Here is a 15,487-nt window from a genome sequence, read left to right as displayed (position 1 = left end):
CCAAAATCCCCTAAAAAACCATCACCCCAAACCCCTGAACCCAAAATCCCCTAAAAAACCATCACCCCAAACCCCTGAGCCAAAAATCCCCTAAAAAACCATCACCCCAAACCCCTGAGCCCAAAATCCCCTAAAAACCATCACCCCAAACCCCTGAGCCCAAAATCCCCTAAAAAACCATCACCCCAAATCTCTGCCCCCCAAAATCCCCTAAAAGCCTGTTACCACGATTCCCTGCTCCCCAAAATCCCCTAAAACCCATTACCCCACATCCGTGAGCCCCAAAATCCTCTAAAAAACCCTTATCCCAAATCCCTGTCCCCCAAAATGCTGTAAAACCCCATCACCCTACACCGCTGACCCCCAAAATCCCCTAAAATCCCATTACCACAATTCCTTGTCCCCCAAAATCCTCTAAAACCCCATCACCCCAAATCCCTGTCACCCAAAATCCCCAAAAAACTTTGTTGCCCCACACTTCCACCCCCCAAATCCCCCAGAACAGCTTCCCCCCCACACCCCTGCCCCCCCAAATCCCCCAAATCCCTGTAACTCGACCCCTCTGATCCCCAAAACCCCATCATGTCACAGCCCTGCTCCCCAAAATCCCCCAAAACCTCTCCCCCCATGCCCCTACCCCCAAAAATCCCCTAAAACCCCTTCCACCCACAACTCTGCACCCCAAATCCCCTAAAACCCCACACCTCACACCCCTGCACCCCAAATCCCCTAAAACCCCACACCTCACACCCCTGCACCCCAAATCCCCTAAAACCCCACACCTCACACCCCTGCTCCCCCCAAATCCTCTAAAAACCCCACACCTCACACCTCTGCACCCCAAATCCCCTAAAACCCCACACCTCACACCCCTGCTCCCCCAAATCCCCTAAAACCCCACACCTCACACCCCTGCTCCCCCAAATCCCCTAAAACCCCACACCTCACAGCCCTGCACCCCCAAAAATCCCCTAAAACCCCACACCTCACAACTCTGCACCCCAAATCCCCTAAAACCCCACACCTCACACCCCTGCACCCCCAAAAATCCCCTAAAACCCCACACCTCACACCCCTGCACCCCAAATCCCCTAAAACCCCACACCTCACACCCCTGCACCCCAAATCCCCTAAAACCCCACACCTCACACTCCTGCTCCCCCAAATCCCCTAAAACCCCACACCTCACACCCCTGCACCCCAAATCCCCTAAAACCCCACACCTCACACCCCTGCTCCCCCAAATCCCCTAAAACCCCACACCTCACACCCCTGCACCCCAAATCCCCTAAAACCCCACACCTCACACCCCTGCACCCCAAATCCCCTAAAACCCCACACCTCACAGCCCTGCACCCCAAATCCCCTAAAACCCCACACCTCACACCCCTGCTCCCCCCAAATCCCCTAAAACCCCACATCTCACACCCCTGCTCCCCCAAATCCCTAAAAACCCCACACCTCACACCCCTGCACCCCAAATCCCTAAAAACCCCACACCTCACACCCCTGCACCCCAAATTCCCTAAAACCCCACACCTCACACCCCTGCACCCCAAATCCCCCCAAACCCCACACCTCACACCCCTGCACCCCAAATCCCCTAAAACCCCACACCTCACACCCCTGCACCCCAAATCCCCTAAAACCCCACACCTCACAGCCCTGCACCCCAAATCCCCTAAAACCCCACACCTCACACCCCTGCTCCCCCCAAATCCCCTAAAACCCCACATCTCACACCCCTGCTCCCCCAAATCCCTAAAAACCCCACACCTCACACCCCTGCACCCCAAATCCCCTAAAACCCCACACCTCACACCCCTGCACCCCAAATCCCCTAAAACCCCACACCTCACAGCCCTGCTCCCCCAAATCCCCTAAAACCCCACACCTCACACCCCTGCTCCCCAAATCCCCTAAAACCCCACATCTCACACCCCTGCTCCCCCAAATCCCTAAAAACCCCACACCTCACACCCCTGCACCCCAAATCCCCTAAAACCCCACACCTCACAGCCCTGCACCCCCAAATCCCCTAAAACCCCACACCTCACAGCCCTGCACCCCAAATCCCCTAAAACCCCACACCTCACACCCCTGCTCCCCCAAAAATCCCCTAAAACCCCACACCTCACACCCCTGCTCCCCCAAATCCCCCCAAACCTCTCCCCCCACACCCCTGAGCCCCAAATCCCCTAAAATCTTGTCCCCCTTCCAAACCCTTGACCCCAAAAATCCCCCAAAAATCCCCCGTTTGGGGACAGGGTTTGGGGACAAGGTTTAGGGACAAGGTTTGGGGTCAGGGAGTGGGGACAGGGACTGGGGACAGGGTTTGGGGACAGGGAGAGGGGACAGGGTTTGGGGACAAGGTTTGGGGACAGGGAGAGGGGACAGGGTTTGGGGACAAGGTTTGGGGACAGGGTTTGGGGACAGGGAGAGGGGACAGGGTTTGGGGACAGGGTTTGGGGTCAGGAATTGGGGACAGGAAGTGGGGACAGGGTTTGGGGACAGGGAGTGGGGACAGGGTTTGGGGACAGGGACTGGGGACAAGGTTTGGGGACAGGGTTTGGGGTCAGGGAGTGGGGACAGGGAGTGGGGACAGGGTTTGGGGACAGGGTTTGGGGACACGGTTTGGGGACAGGGAGAGGGGACAAGGTTTGGGGACAGGGAGAGGGGACAAGGTTTGGGGACAGGGAGAGGTGTCAGTCTTTGGGGACAGGGTTTGGGGACACAGGGTGGTGGGGTGACCCCACAGAGGGGTTGTGGGGCCAGGGCTGGGTCAGGAGGGAGGAGAAAATTCCCAAATCCAGGGATGGCACCAGGGGATGGCACCAGGGATGGCACCGGGGATGGCACCAGGGATGGCACCGGGGATGGCACCGGGGATGGCACCAGGGATGGCACCAGGAATGGCACCGGGGATGGCACCAGGGGATGGCATCAGGGATGGCACTGGAGATGGCACTGGAGATGGCGCTGGAGATGGCACTGGGGATGGCACCAGGGATGGCAATGGGGATGGCACAGGGGATGGCACCAGGGATGGCAATGGGGATGGCACCAGGGGATGGCACCAGGGATGGCAATGGGGATGGCACTGGGGATGGCACCAGGGGATGGCACCAGGGATGGCACCAGGGATGGCACCGGGGATGGCACCAGGGGATGGCACCAGGGATGGCACCACCTCCTCATATCCCTGATGAGAATTCCTGGGAAAAGGTCGGAAGATTGGGATTGTGGGGATTTCATCCTGCAGATCCCACACGGGAATGGGAATGGGAACGGTCCCTGTCCACCCCAAACTGGTCAGACTGGGAACTCCCAACTGCTCAAACTGGGAATTCCCAAGTGGTCAAACTGGGAATTCCCAACTGGTCAAACTGGGACATTCCCGACTACTCAAACTGGGACATTCCCGACTACTCAAACTGGGACATTCCTGACTGGTTAAACTGGGACATTCCCAACTGCTCAAACTGGGACATTCCCGACTACTCAAACTGGGACATTCCTGACTGGTCAAACTGGGACATTCCCAACTGCTCAAACTGGGACATTCCCAACTGGTCAAACTGGGACATTCCAACTGCTCAAACTGGGACATTCCTGACTGCTGAAACTGGGAATTCCCAACTGCTCAAACTGGGACATTCCCAGCTGCTCAAACTGGGACATTCCAGCTGCTCAAACTGGGAATTCCTGACTGGTTAAACTGGGACATTCCCGACTGCTCAAACTGGGACATTCCCAACTGCTCAAACTGGGACATTCCAGCTGCTCAAACTGGGAATTCCTGACTGGTTAAACTGGGACATTCCCAACTGGTCAAACTGGGACATTCCCATCTGGTCAAACTGGGCCATTCTCGCTGCAGGGCTGGGATTCCCTGGGGAACTCTCCGCTCATTCCAGCCGTGGAGATAAAACCAGAGGATTTTTGGGAATTCCGAGCACTCCGTGGATACTTTAACCATTCCCAGCAGGAATTTTTTCCAGGAAAAATGCAAATCCCCACCCCCCCCCCTCCCCCCCGTTTATTTGTGGCCTCCTGGAGAGCAGCAAATCCCGGGCTCATTCCGGATTCCCAGGAATCCGCGGTTCCCTAATTAAAGGCAGCCGGACTGATTGTTCTTTTCCCGTTCCCGCCGTGACTCCCGAGCACCGCGCTCAATTATGGGAATATCAGCAATTATGGGAATATTCACAATTATGGAAATATCAACAATTATGGGAACGCCGGCAATCATGAGAATATCCATAATTAATTATGGGAATGGCAACAATTGCGGGAATATCCGCAATTAATTATGGGAATGGCAACAATGATGGGAATGTCAACTATGATGGGAATATCGAGGCTCTGCCAGGAGGATCCGACCACCTGGGGCAGTCTCGGGCTCCCGGGATTTGGGGGGAATCTGGGGGGATTCAGGAGGGATTTGGGGAATATTTGCCCCTGGAGAAAGGAATGTTGGATTGCCGGGGGGGGGGGGATTTCATCGGTGGGATGGGATTGGGAGCAGAAATCCAGCGGGAATTTTGGGATGAGGGCTGGGAGCCCTTGGGGACAGAGGTGGCACCAGCAGGGAAGGGAGTTTGGGGAGAAAAAGGCAAAAAAGCGCGAGGTTTGGGGTGGTTTTTAAAAGAAAAGAGAGGTGGGATTGCAGGAATTCCATCAAAAATTAAATGCGCTACAGATAAAATGATAAATAAAAGACACCTAAAATGACAGAAATCATACCTAAAATGATAAAAACATACCTAAAATGATGGAAAGCACATCTGAAATTACATAAAAACGGTGGAAATTATAATTAAAATGATAGAGAATTATCTGGAAAACGACAGAAAATGGTCCATAAAACGATGGAAAACACACATCCGTGGGATGTTTCCTTGCTCCAGCGGATTCCGACGCTCACCGGGGGAAAATGGAATTCCTTTTTTTTTCCTCTCCGGAGTGAATTTATAGGGAAGATTTAATGGATTTGGGCGATTCCGTTCGCACGCAAACGCGGTTTCCGTGCCTGCTTTATGGCCGGAAAAAATGAATTGATGTTTTCACGATATTAAAAAAAATGCGTAGCACACATAAAAGGCGGCGGCCGTGGCGGTGCCACCTCCTGGCTGTCCCCTCACCGCCCTGGGGACAAAATCCCGGTTTTTCCCCCCAAGCACGGAGGCGGCTCCACTTTCAATCCCTTTTATTGACTCGTCACGGACAGAAGCGCGCAGAGAAAGCGCCCGCGGCTCTCCGCGGCACCGGCGCCAGCGGCACCGGGGCTGGTGGCCACCGTGGCCACCGTGGCCACCTCGGCCGCGGGCTCCGGGCGCGTCTGCGGCACACACACTTGGCTACAAGGCTACTCTACCCAAAACACACCGAGGGGAGGGGACGGGACCGGGAACCGGAGATGGGGGACCGGGAATCGGGGATCGGGGAGCCCCGGGCGCCTCGGGGGCGCGGAGCTGTCCCGGCGAGCCCGGTGCTGAACGGGGAGAGCGGGACCCACCGGGAACGGGAGGGCGGGGACCGGGGATCAGCTCCCCGGAGTGGCGGGGACCTGGGAGCACCGGGACCCACCGGGAACGGGAGTGGCGGGGACCGGGGAGCACCAATATCCATCGGGGGCTGGAGAGAACAGCCCAGGAGTGGCGGGGACCGAGGAGCCCCAGGATCCATCAAGGAGGGGGGAAAAACGCCCGGGAGTGGAGGGGACCTGGAATGTCTGCACCCGCCGGGGAAAATCGGGATGTGCCGGAGCGTGGTGGGCACCCACCGGAGAGCGGCGGGGACAGCTCCGGGCTCGGTGGGGACACTCCGGGCTCGGTGGGGACAGGTCCGAGCTCGGTGGGGCTCGGCGGGGACCGCTCCCGGCTCGGCGGGGACAGCTCCGGGCTCGACAGGAGAGAACCGGGGAGCAAAGGGGACTCACCGGGCACCGAGGAGCGGCGCGGACTGAACCGATTCCAGCAAAGAGAATTTGGGGCTATCGGGCTTTTTGCTTTTAGCCGTTTTCTCGGGGTTTTTTTCGTTTTTTTCCTCGGAGGGGAAAGCGAACCCGGGGCTGGCGGGCGGCGGAGGGAGGCGGGGGAGAGGGAATCGTTGTCGCCGCCGAGCCGGCAGCGAGCACCGCCGGTGCCCGAAATGGAAACGAAATCGTGGGAGGCTCATCCCGGCGGCACCGGGCGAGAAGGAGAAGTGGGGGGAGGAGGAGGAGGGGGAGGAGAGGCGGGGGCGGCTCCGCTCGCTCCCGGAGGCTTTTCCCCGGGCGGAGCGGGGGGTGGGAGCGGGGGCAGGGGGATTTGGGGGCTCAGCGGGGCCGCTGCCGGTAGTTGCCGTTGATCTCCGGGGAGATGGTGACGGCCTCGGCGCCCAGCGGCAGCTTGTCGCTGTACTCGGAGCGCACCTCGAACTCCTCGGCGCCTCCCTTGGACTGCGACTCCGCCATGGAGCTGGCGGCCACGCTCTCCTCCCGCTCCAGCTCCGCCGCGCCTTCCCCCTCCCTCCCGCGCCGCCACCGCGCTCCTTCTTCATCCCCCGCCTCCTCCTCCTCCTCTTCCTCCTCCTCCTCGGCCTCGGCCTCGCCGGGACCGAAGTTCTTCTCGGACTCCAGGTAGGAGGCGCGGGGGTCGAAGTCGGCGGCCATGCGCTTCTCCATCTGATCGGGGTTCTGCGCCTTCATGATCAGCTTGTAGGGCTTGGCCTGCAGCTTGGCGAGCAGGTGGCACCACGTGGCGCCCAGCAGCGGCAGCGTGGCCAGCAGCAGCAGGAAGATGCTGACCACCACGATGATGATGAGCGACGGGATCTCCTTCTTGGTGGTGAACACCACCTGCACCCGGCACTCCTCGCCCGGCGAGCTCAGGCACACCGAGTAGTTGGTGCCGGGGCTCAGGCCCTGGAACCAGTACGAGTTCACGCCGGCCTCGATCTGCGACCACTGCAGCAGGGCGTGGCCCTGGCGGCCCTGCTGGCACAGGTAGAGCACGCCCAGGTGGCCCCCGCCGGGCTGGGTGGGCGTCAGCTGCACGCGGGCGTCGCGCTCGGCCACGTCCAGGGCGATGACGCCCAGCTCGAAGCTGTGCCGCTTGAAATCGCCGCTCTGGTTGAAGGCGTGGTTGGAGATGTACTTGGAGCCGCCCGCCGAGGCCCCGCACTTCTTCTCCAGCCCCGGCGGCTCCAACGGGACCCGGCCCCGGCCCTCAGGCTCCGGCCCCGCCGCCGAGCCGGGCCGGCTCTGCCGGGTGGGGCCCAGCCCTTTGCCCCTCTCCTCCGGGGTCAGCACGCTGTTCTTGGCCGCCTCGGCGTCGGGTTTCTTGTCGCCCGCCTGCCCCTTTCCTCCCAGCGGGTCTCCTCCGGGCGCCGGCGGGTACTTCTGCGGGCCCGCCACCGCCACGCTGACCGAGGAGTGGTTGCTGCCCACCTCGTTGGTGGCCACGCAGGTGTAGGTGCCCTCCTCGCGCTTGCTCAGGCGCGGGATCACCAAGGTGCCGTTCTTGAACGCCACGAAGCGCTCTGGCTCCGGCCGCGGCTCCTCCTTGGCCGCGCTCTCCGGGCCGCTCCCGCCCAGCTCCAGGCTCTGGCCGGCCGTGCGGATCTTCCAGCGCAGCTCGGGCGGCGGCGAGCCGCTGGCGGCGCAGTGCAGGCTCAGCGTGAGGCCGTCGGGCAGCTCGGCCGCGTCCAGGTCGGGCGAGAAGCCGATGCTGACGGCGGGCGCGGCGCAGCGCAGCTCGGGCAGCTTGGCCAGCGGCACGCCGCGCAGGCGCTCGGGCAGCGCGCAGGCGATGGAGTCCTTCTCGGGGATGGAGATGAGCGTGCTCTCCATCCAGCGCTTCAGCCACTGCAGCGCGCAGGAGCACTCGAAGGGGTTGTTGTAGATCTGCAGGTGCGACAGCGAGCCCAGCGAGTCGAAGATGCCCTCGGCCAGCGTGGCGAAGCGGTTGTTGTTGATGCGCAGCGAGCGCAGGTCCTTGAGCGTGCGGAAGGCGTCGGGCGGCACCATTGCCATGCGGTTGTTGTTCATCTTGAGCAGCTGCAGCGCGCTCAGGTTGCGCAGGTCCCGCCAGGGGAACTCCACGATCTGGTTGTGGCTGACGTCCAGGTTCTTGAGCTGCGCCAGCACGGCCAGCGCGCCGGGCTCGATGGTGGCGATCTCGTTGTGCGCCAGCCACAGCGAGCTCACCTGGGTCACCTCGGCGAAGGCGCCGCGCGGCAGCGAGCTGATCTTGTTGGCCGACAGGCTCAGGGTGGTCACGTTGGAGGGCAGCCCCGCGGGCACGACCTGCTACTTGTCCACGCAAGCGCACGGCTCCGGGCACGCCCGGCCCGAGCCCAGCAGGGCCGCCAGCAGCAGCGCCAGCAGTGGGGCCATGTCCCCCTGGCAGGGGACAGCGCGGGGCTCAGCGCCAGCGCGCCCCGGCCCCGCCCGGCGGCGGGAGGTGGAGGCGGCGGGGCCGCGCCCCATTGTCTGTGCCCGGCTCCCCCCGGCTGCCGCCCGCTGCCTCCCGCGCATCCCCTCCTCGCCCTCTCCCCCGCTTTCCTCCCCTTCCTGCTGGCTCTTCCCACCCTCCTCGCTCTCTTTTTCTCGGCTCGGTCAGGTTTTTCCTTCTCTCCTTCCCTGCCCGGCTCTTCCCACCCTTCTCACTCTCTATTTCTAGGTTCGATCAGGTTTTCCTTCCCTCCTCCCCGGCCGGCTCTTCCCACCCTTCTCACTCTCTATTTCCCGGCTCAATCAGGTTTTTCCTTCTCCCCTTCCCACCCTTCTCACTCTCTATTTCCCGGCTGGATCAGGTTTTCCTTTCCTCTCCCCTGGCCGGTTCTTCCCACCCTTCTCACTCTCTATTTCTCGTCTCGATCAGGTTTTTCTTTCCCTCTTTCCCAGCCCGCTCTTCCCACCCTTCTCACTTTCTTTTTCCCGGCTCTATCAGGCTTTTCCTCCCTCACTCCCCCCGCCCCCCGCTAAATAACCAACTAATTAACCTCCATTTTCTTTATCCTCTGCTTTCATCTCTCCTTCCCCAATTATTTCTTTCGCTTCCCTCTCCTCTCCCTTCCCTCCAGCTCTCCCCTCCCTCTCTCCCCCGTCTCCCTACTTCATCCCCGCCCTATTCCCCCTCTCCTGTCCCCCTGTCTCCCGCCACTCACCCTCTCCTAGGTGCCTCTCCGCCACCCCTCAGCCCTTCCCGGCGCTCCTCATCCTCCTCCTGCCAGCCGGCCGAGGGGCGGGGGGACCGGGGGGACCCCGCCCGTTGCCCCCGCGCCTGCCGAGGCCGAGCTGCGAGCGGCGGCGGGGCCGTGCGGGCTCTGGGCTGCCGAGGCACAGCGAGAGGCAGCGATTTGCATTTCTGCCAGCCTCCCCCGCCGCCCGCCCGCCACCCCCTTCCTTCTCCCAGCCCACCACCCACCCACCCACCCGGCCGGCGCCGCCCGCGGCCGCTCCCGCACCGCCGCTATCCCCGAAAATACAGAAATATCCCCCCAAAAAAGCGGAGGCGCCGGTGCTGCTCGGCCCGCGGGCGTTCTCCGCCGCTCCGCCGCTGCTTAGCGGCTCCCCCGGAGCGGCGGCGATGCCGTCGGGGCGCGGCTCCCCCCGTCCTGCCCGCGCATCCCTCGGAGGATGGAGGAAAAGCAGGTGGGAGACTCCCGCGCCGCTATTCCCGATCCACGCGGGAATTCCAGGGCGATGCCGGCCCGTGCGGGCGCTCAGCGCGCCTTGAGCCCCGAGGGAGGACGGGCACCGAAGTGGGGGGGACGCTGCTCCCGCATCCCGCTCCCGGAGCGTTCCCGCCGCGGAAAAGCGGGATCGGGGGAGCGCGGTGTGCCCCGAGGCCCGGGCAGGAGCCATCGATCGGGCAGGGATCGATCCCCGCCTCCCCCGCCCGCCTTTCCCGCTCCCGAGCCCCGTCCCGCCGTCCCCGCCCCGCGGGCAGCGGCCAGGGCCGGGGGGGCTCGGCGGGGACTGGGAGGGCGAGCGGCTCCTGCCGGTGTCGCCGACACGGCTGAGTCGCGACAGAGAGCGGCCACGCCCCGAGCTGTGCCTGCCGGCAGTTCCCAGGGATGGATGGATGGAGGGATGGATGGATGGATGGATGATGGATGGATGGATGGATGGATGGATGGATGATGGATGGATGGATGGATGATGGATGGATGATGGATGGATGGAAGGATGGATGGATGGATGGATGGATGGATGGATGGATGGATGGATGGATGGAGGGATGGATGGTGGATGGATGGTGGATGGATGGATGGATGGATGGATGATGGATGGATGATGGATGGATGGATGGATGGATGATGGATGGATGGATGGATGGATGGATGGATGGATGGATGGATGGATGATGGATGGATGGATGATGGATGGATGGATGGATGGATGGATGGATGGATGATGGATAATGGATGGATGGATGGATGGATGGATGGATGGATGGATGGATGGATGGATGGATGGATGGATGGATGGATGGATGGATGGATGGATGATGGATGATGGATGGATGGATGGATGGATGGATGGATGGATGGATGATGGATGGATGGAGGGATGGATGGATGGATGTATGATGGATGGATGGATGGATGATGGATGGATGATGGATGGATGGATGGATGGATGGATGGATGGATGGATGGATGGATGGATGATGGATGGATGGATGATGGATGGATGGATGGATGGATGGATGGATGGATGGATGGATGATGGATGATGGATGGATGGATGGATGGATGGATGATGAATGGATGATGGATGGATGGATGGATGGATGATGGATGGATGGATGGATGATGGATGGATGGATGGATGGATGGATGGATGGATCCATGGAGGGCACAGATCCGTTTCCATCCCCACACCAGATTTTTCCCATGATGTTCCCATCCCACTCCTCACTCCCTCTCCTGGCTCCCCTTTCCCAGCCTTGGTTTGGGAATTGATTGATGGGGTTGGGAATTATTGATCACATCCCATCGGGATCATCAGCGTCATTCCAGCAGAGCCATTCACGGCCCCAAAAACCCCTGGAAAATGGGATTTTCCTGGCACGGAAGGGAGATTTGGGACAGTGGGGTTTTTGTGGAATTTTTAGACCCCTTTCTCCAGGATTTGGGGTTTTTGGGAGCTGTTCTGCTCCCCTGGAAGTTCCAGCCCCTTTTTTTGGGATGGATGAGCTCAGGGGCAGGATCGGGGCAGGGAAATCCAATCCTGATCCCAGAGCCTGGGACTGTGGGAATAACGTCCTGGATCTTTTGGGATCACTGCTGTGGGATTGGGAATAACGCCCTGATCCTTTGGGATCACTGCTGTGGGATTGGGAATAACGTCCTGATCCTTTGGGATCACTGCTGTGGGATCGGGAATAACATCCTGGATCCTTTGGGATCGCTGCTGTGGGATCGGGAGTAACGCCCTGATCCTTTGGGATCGCTCCCCCTCCCCTCCCCCCACCCGGGGGGGAACCGAGGGACATTTGGGGGGGACACGCCGGGGGGCCGGGTGGGCGCGTGACCAATGGCAGTGTGACAATGGCAGTGACACCGTGTCCGTGTCCCCGGTGTCACCGTGTGAGTGTCACAGTGTCACAGTGTCACCGTGTCACCATGTCAGTGTCGTAGAGTCGGTGTCGTAGGGTCAGCGCCACCGTGTCAGTGTCACCGTGTCACACGTGTCAGTGTCACAGGGTCAGTGTCACAGTATCACAGTGTCAAGGTCCCCAATGTCCCCAATGTCACCAATGTCAGTGTCACAGTGCCGGTGTCCCCGTGTCAGTGTCTCCAATGTCACAGGGTCAGCGTGTCACCAATGTCACAAGCTTCAGTGTCACAGTGTCGGTGTCACAGTGCCAGTGTCCCCAGAGCAGCGCCAGCCCGCGAGCCGCTGTGCGAAGGAGACACCTGGTGGTGGCACTGCCTTGTCACAGCCAGCCCCGCTCGGTGACTGCCACCGCGGGCCACCTCCATGGGGACACCGGGCACAGCAGTGCCACCTCCATGGGACACCCAGTGCCACCTCCATGGGACACCCAGTGCCATCTCCATGGGGACACCGGGCACAGCAGTGCCACCTCCATGGGACACTCAGTGCCACCTCCATGGGACACCCAGTGCCACCTCTTTGGGACACTCAGTGCCACCTCCAGGGTGACCTGGACGTGCTGACCCGGGAGGAGCTGCTGGACAGGCTGGGTGTGTGCCGGGCACGGGCAGGGCACGCGGGACACTGCCACCCTGCCTGGTGACAGGGACATGGCATGTCACCCTGGGCACGGGCAGGGCCATGCTGGGCACTGCCACCCCGAGTGGGTGACAGTGACGGGGTGACAGGGACACAGTGCTTCCTTACAGCCACCCTGGGGTGTGAGATGGGCACTGCCACCCTGGGTGGGTGACCGGGATGTGGTGTGTCACCTTGGGGACAGGCAGGGCCATGCTGGGCACTGCCACCCCGAGTGGGTGACCGAGACATGGCATGTCACCGTGGGGCTGGGAAGGGCCATGCTGGGCACTGACAGGGCTGTCCCTGCAGCCACCGCGGGTGCTGACAGGGCTGTCCCCGCAGCCACCGCGGGTGGTGACAGGGCTGTCCCCGCAGCCACCGCGGGTGCTGACAGGGCTGTCCCCGCAGCCACCCTGTCCCGCGAGCTGGCGGCGGGCGCGGCGGAGCTGCGGGCGCTGCGGGACCGGGTGCAGCGGCTGCAGAACGAGCTGATCCGGGTACGGCCCCGCGGGCACGGCGGGCACCCCGGGGCTGCCGCGGGGCTCGGGGCCGTGCCCGGCACTGCCGGGGCTTCTCCCGCAGAAGAACGACCGCGAGAAGGAGCTGGTGCTGCTCCAGAGGCGGCAGCGGCAGCAGCGGCAGCTGGCCCTGAGGCGGTGCCGGGACAGGGCGGCCGAGGCCGGGGCGCTGCAGCGGGCGCTGCGGCAGCAGGACAAGGTGACGCGCCTCGGGTGACAAGGACGCGTTTGGGGACACCGCCCGGCCCCCCAGCCCTGCGCGGGCTGGGCGCGGAGGCCTGGCACGGCGCTGGGGACACGGGGACAGCGGTGCCCTGTGCCCAGGTGATCGAGGCCATGGAGCGGCTGCTGCTGCGGGACAGGAGCGCGGAGAGAGCCGCGGGTGGGTGCGGGGGGACAGCGACACTCGGGGGTCCCCAGCTGTCCCCGGGATGGTCCGGGGTGGGAGGGAGGGGACAGCGACACTCGGGGGGTCCCCAGCTGTCCCCGGGATGGTCCGGGGTGGGCGGGAGGGGACAGCGACACTCGGCATGTCCCCAACCCTCCCTGGGATGTCTCCAACCCTCCCTGGGATGTCCCCAACCCTCTGGGGACTGGGATGGTCCAGGGTGGGCAGGAAGGACCCATGGGTGGGTGCGAAGGGGACAGGTACACTCAGGGACATCCCCAGTCCGTCTGTGGGATCCCTGGGATGGTCCGGGGTGGGCAGGAGGGGACAGGGACACTCAGGGATGTCCCCAACCCTCAGGGATGTCCCCAGCCCTCAATGTCCCCCCCCAGCAGGGGATCCCTCATACCCGAGCCTCCGGGCACGGCCGAGGCCGGGGTTCGCTGTCCCCCTGTCCCCGCGCGGGGGGGGGACACAGGACAGGTCCCGCTGTCCCCACAGAGGTGCCACCTCAGCGATGTCACCCCACAGGTGCCACCCTGGCGGCGCTGCTGGCCCAGAGGAGGCTGCGGGAGGAGCCGGCCGGACCCGCCCGGGCCGCGGTGAGAGCGGGAGGGGACACGGGGGTGGCGGCGGGGACACAGGGGACACGGGGGTGGCAGCGGGGACACAGGGGACACGGGGATGGCAGCAGGGACAGAGGGGACACGGCACCGGGGGCAGAGGGGACAGACGGCACGGGGCTGGCACCGGGGACAGAGGGGACATGGCACGGGGGTGGCAGAGGGGGCAGAGGGGGCAGAGGGGACAGAGGGGACAGAGGGGACAGAGGGGACAGAGGGGACACGTCCCCGGGCTGGCAGTGGGCACAGAGGGGACAGAGGGGACAGTGGGGACAGTGGGGACAGGTCCCCGGGCTGGCCGCGGTGCCGGGCCATCCCGACCCGCCGCTCCCGTGCCCGCAGCCGCTCGCGGGGGCCGGCGAGAAGCTGGAGCTGCTGGCCCGGCTGGAGCAGGCGCAGGGCCGGGCCCGGGTGCTGGAGAGGCAGGTGGGCACCGCGGGGTGGGGAGGGGTCACCCCATGGGGGCTGGGGTCCCCCAGTGTGGTTTGGGGTCCCCCAGTGTGGTTTGGGGTCACCCACAGGGGTGTGGGGTCCCCCAGTGAGGTTTGGGGTCACCCAGCCCGTTTTAGGGTCACCCTGGAAGGTTTGGGGTTCCCATGGCAGTGTGGGGTCTGTCCCAGCCCGGTTTTGGGGTCCCCCATGGCGGTTTGGAGTCTCCCAGCCCCTCTGGGGTCTGTCTGTCCCTCTGGGGTCTGTCTGTCCCAGCCCCTTTGGGGTCTGTCTGTCTGTCCCTCTGGGGTCTGTCCCAGCTGCAGGACACCGCCCGGAGCTGGGCCCGGGGCCAGCAGGAGTTGGGGACGCGCCTGCGGGAGCGGGAGCACGGCCTGGCCCTGGTGAGCGCAGGGACAGGGGACACCGGGGACACTGAGGACCCTTCAGGGACACTACAGGGACACGGGTGTCCTACAGTGACCCTTCAAGGACACTACAAAGACACCAGCGACCTACAGTGACCCTACAGTGTCCCCAGTGTCTCCAGTGTCCCCTGTGATCCCAACGACCCCCAGTGTCCCCATTGTCCCCATCATCCCCCAGTGCCCCCAGTGTCCCCGCTGTCCCCAGTGTCTCACTGCCCACTGCAGAGCCCTCCTCTGGGAGTGACACCCAGTGTCCCCAGTGTCCCCAATGTCCCCAATGTCCCCAGTACCCCCCAGTATCCCCACTGACCCCAGTGTTCCCAATGTCCCCAATGTTCCCAGTGTCCCCAATGTCCCTGCTCTCCCCAGTGTCCTCAGTGTCCCCAATGTCCCCAACGTCCCCAGTGTCCCCAATGTCCCCAGTGTTCCCACTGACCCCAATATCCCCAATGTCCCCAATATCTCTACTGACCCCAATGTCCCCAGTGTCCCCGCTGTCCCCAATGTCCCCAGTGTCCCCAATGTCCCCAGTGTCCCCAATGTCCCCCATGTCCCCAATGTCCCCAGTGTCCCCAGTACCCCCAGTGTCCCCAGTATCCCCAATGTCCCCAGTATCCCCCAATGTCCCCAATGTCCCCAGTGTCCCCAATGTCCCTGCTGTCCCCAATGTCCCCAGTAACCCCAGTGTCCCCAATGTCCCCAATGTCCCCAGTGCCCCCAATGCCCACCCCAGAGGGGCTGGTTCCCCCCGGGTGCCCTCCCTGTGCCCCCAGACCCTTCGGGCCCTTTCCGAGCCCCCCCGGGCGCTGCCCCCCTGCCCCGACCCCGCGGGCGCCTTTCCCATGGAGCAGAGGCCAGGCACAACA

At 62.9% G+C, this 15,487-nt stretch overlaps 1 protein-coding gene across 1 annotated transcript; it reads right to left on the bottom strand.

The window, feature by feature from the left end:
* Positions 1-6,273: 6,273 nt before the first annotated feature.
* On the bottom strand, positions 6,274-8,428 carry ISLR2 (immunoglobulin superfamily containing leucine rich repeat 2). The gene is given in 1 exon segment (XM_059858297.1): positions 6,274-8,428. A coding segment is annotated over 1 exon segment (2,061 nt). The 5' UTR covers positions 8,381-8,428; the 3' UTR covers positions 6,274-6,319.
* Between the last annotated feature and the right edge of the window lie 7,059 nt (positions 8,429-15,487).

The sequence above is a fragment of the Haemorhous mexicanus genome, chromosome 13, assembly GCF_027477595.1.
Source record: "Haemorhous mexicanus isolate bHaeMex1 chromosome 13, bHaeMex1.pri, whole genome shotgun sequence".
Taxonomy (NCBI): Eukaryota; Metazoa; Chordata; class Aves; order Passeriformes; family Fringillidae; genus Haemorhous; species Haemorhous mexicanus.
This window is presented reverse-complemented; position numbering and strand designations above follow the sequence as displayed.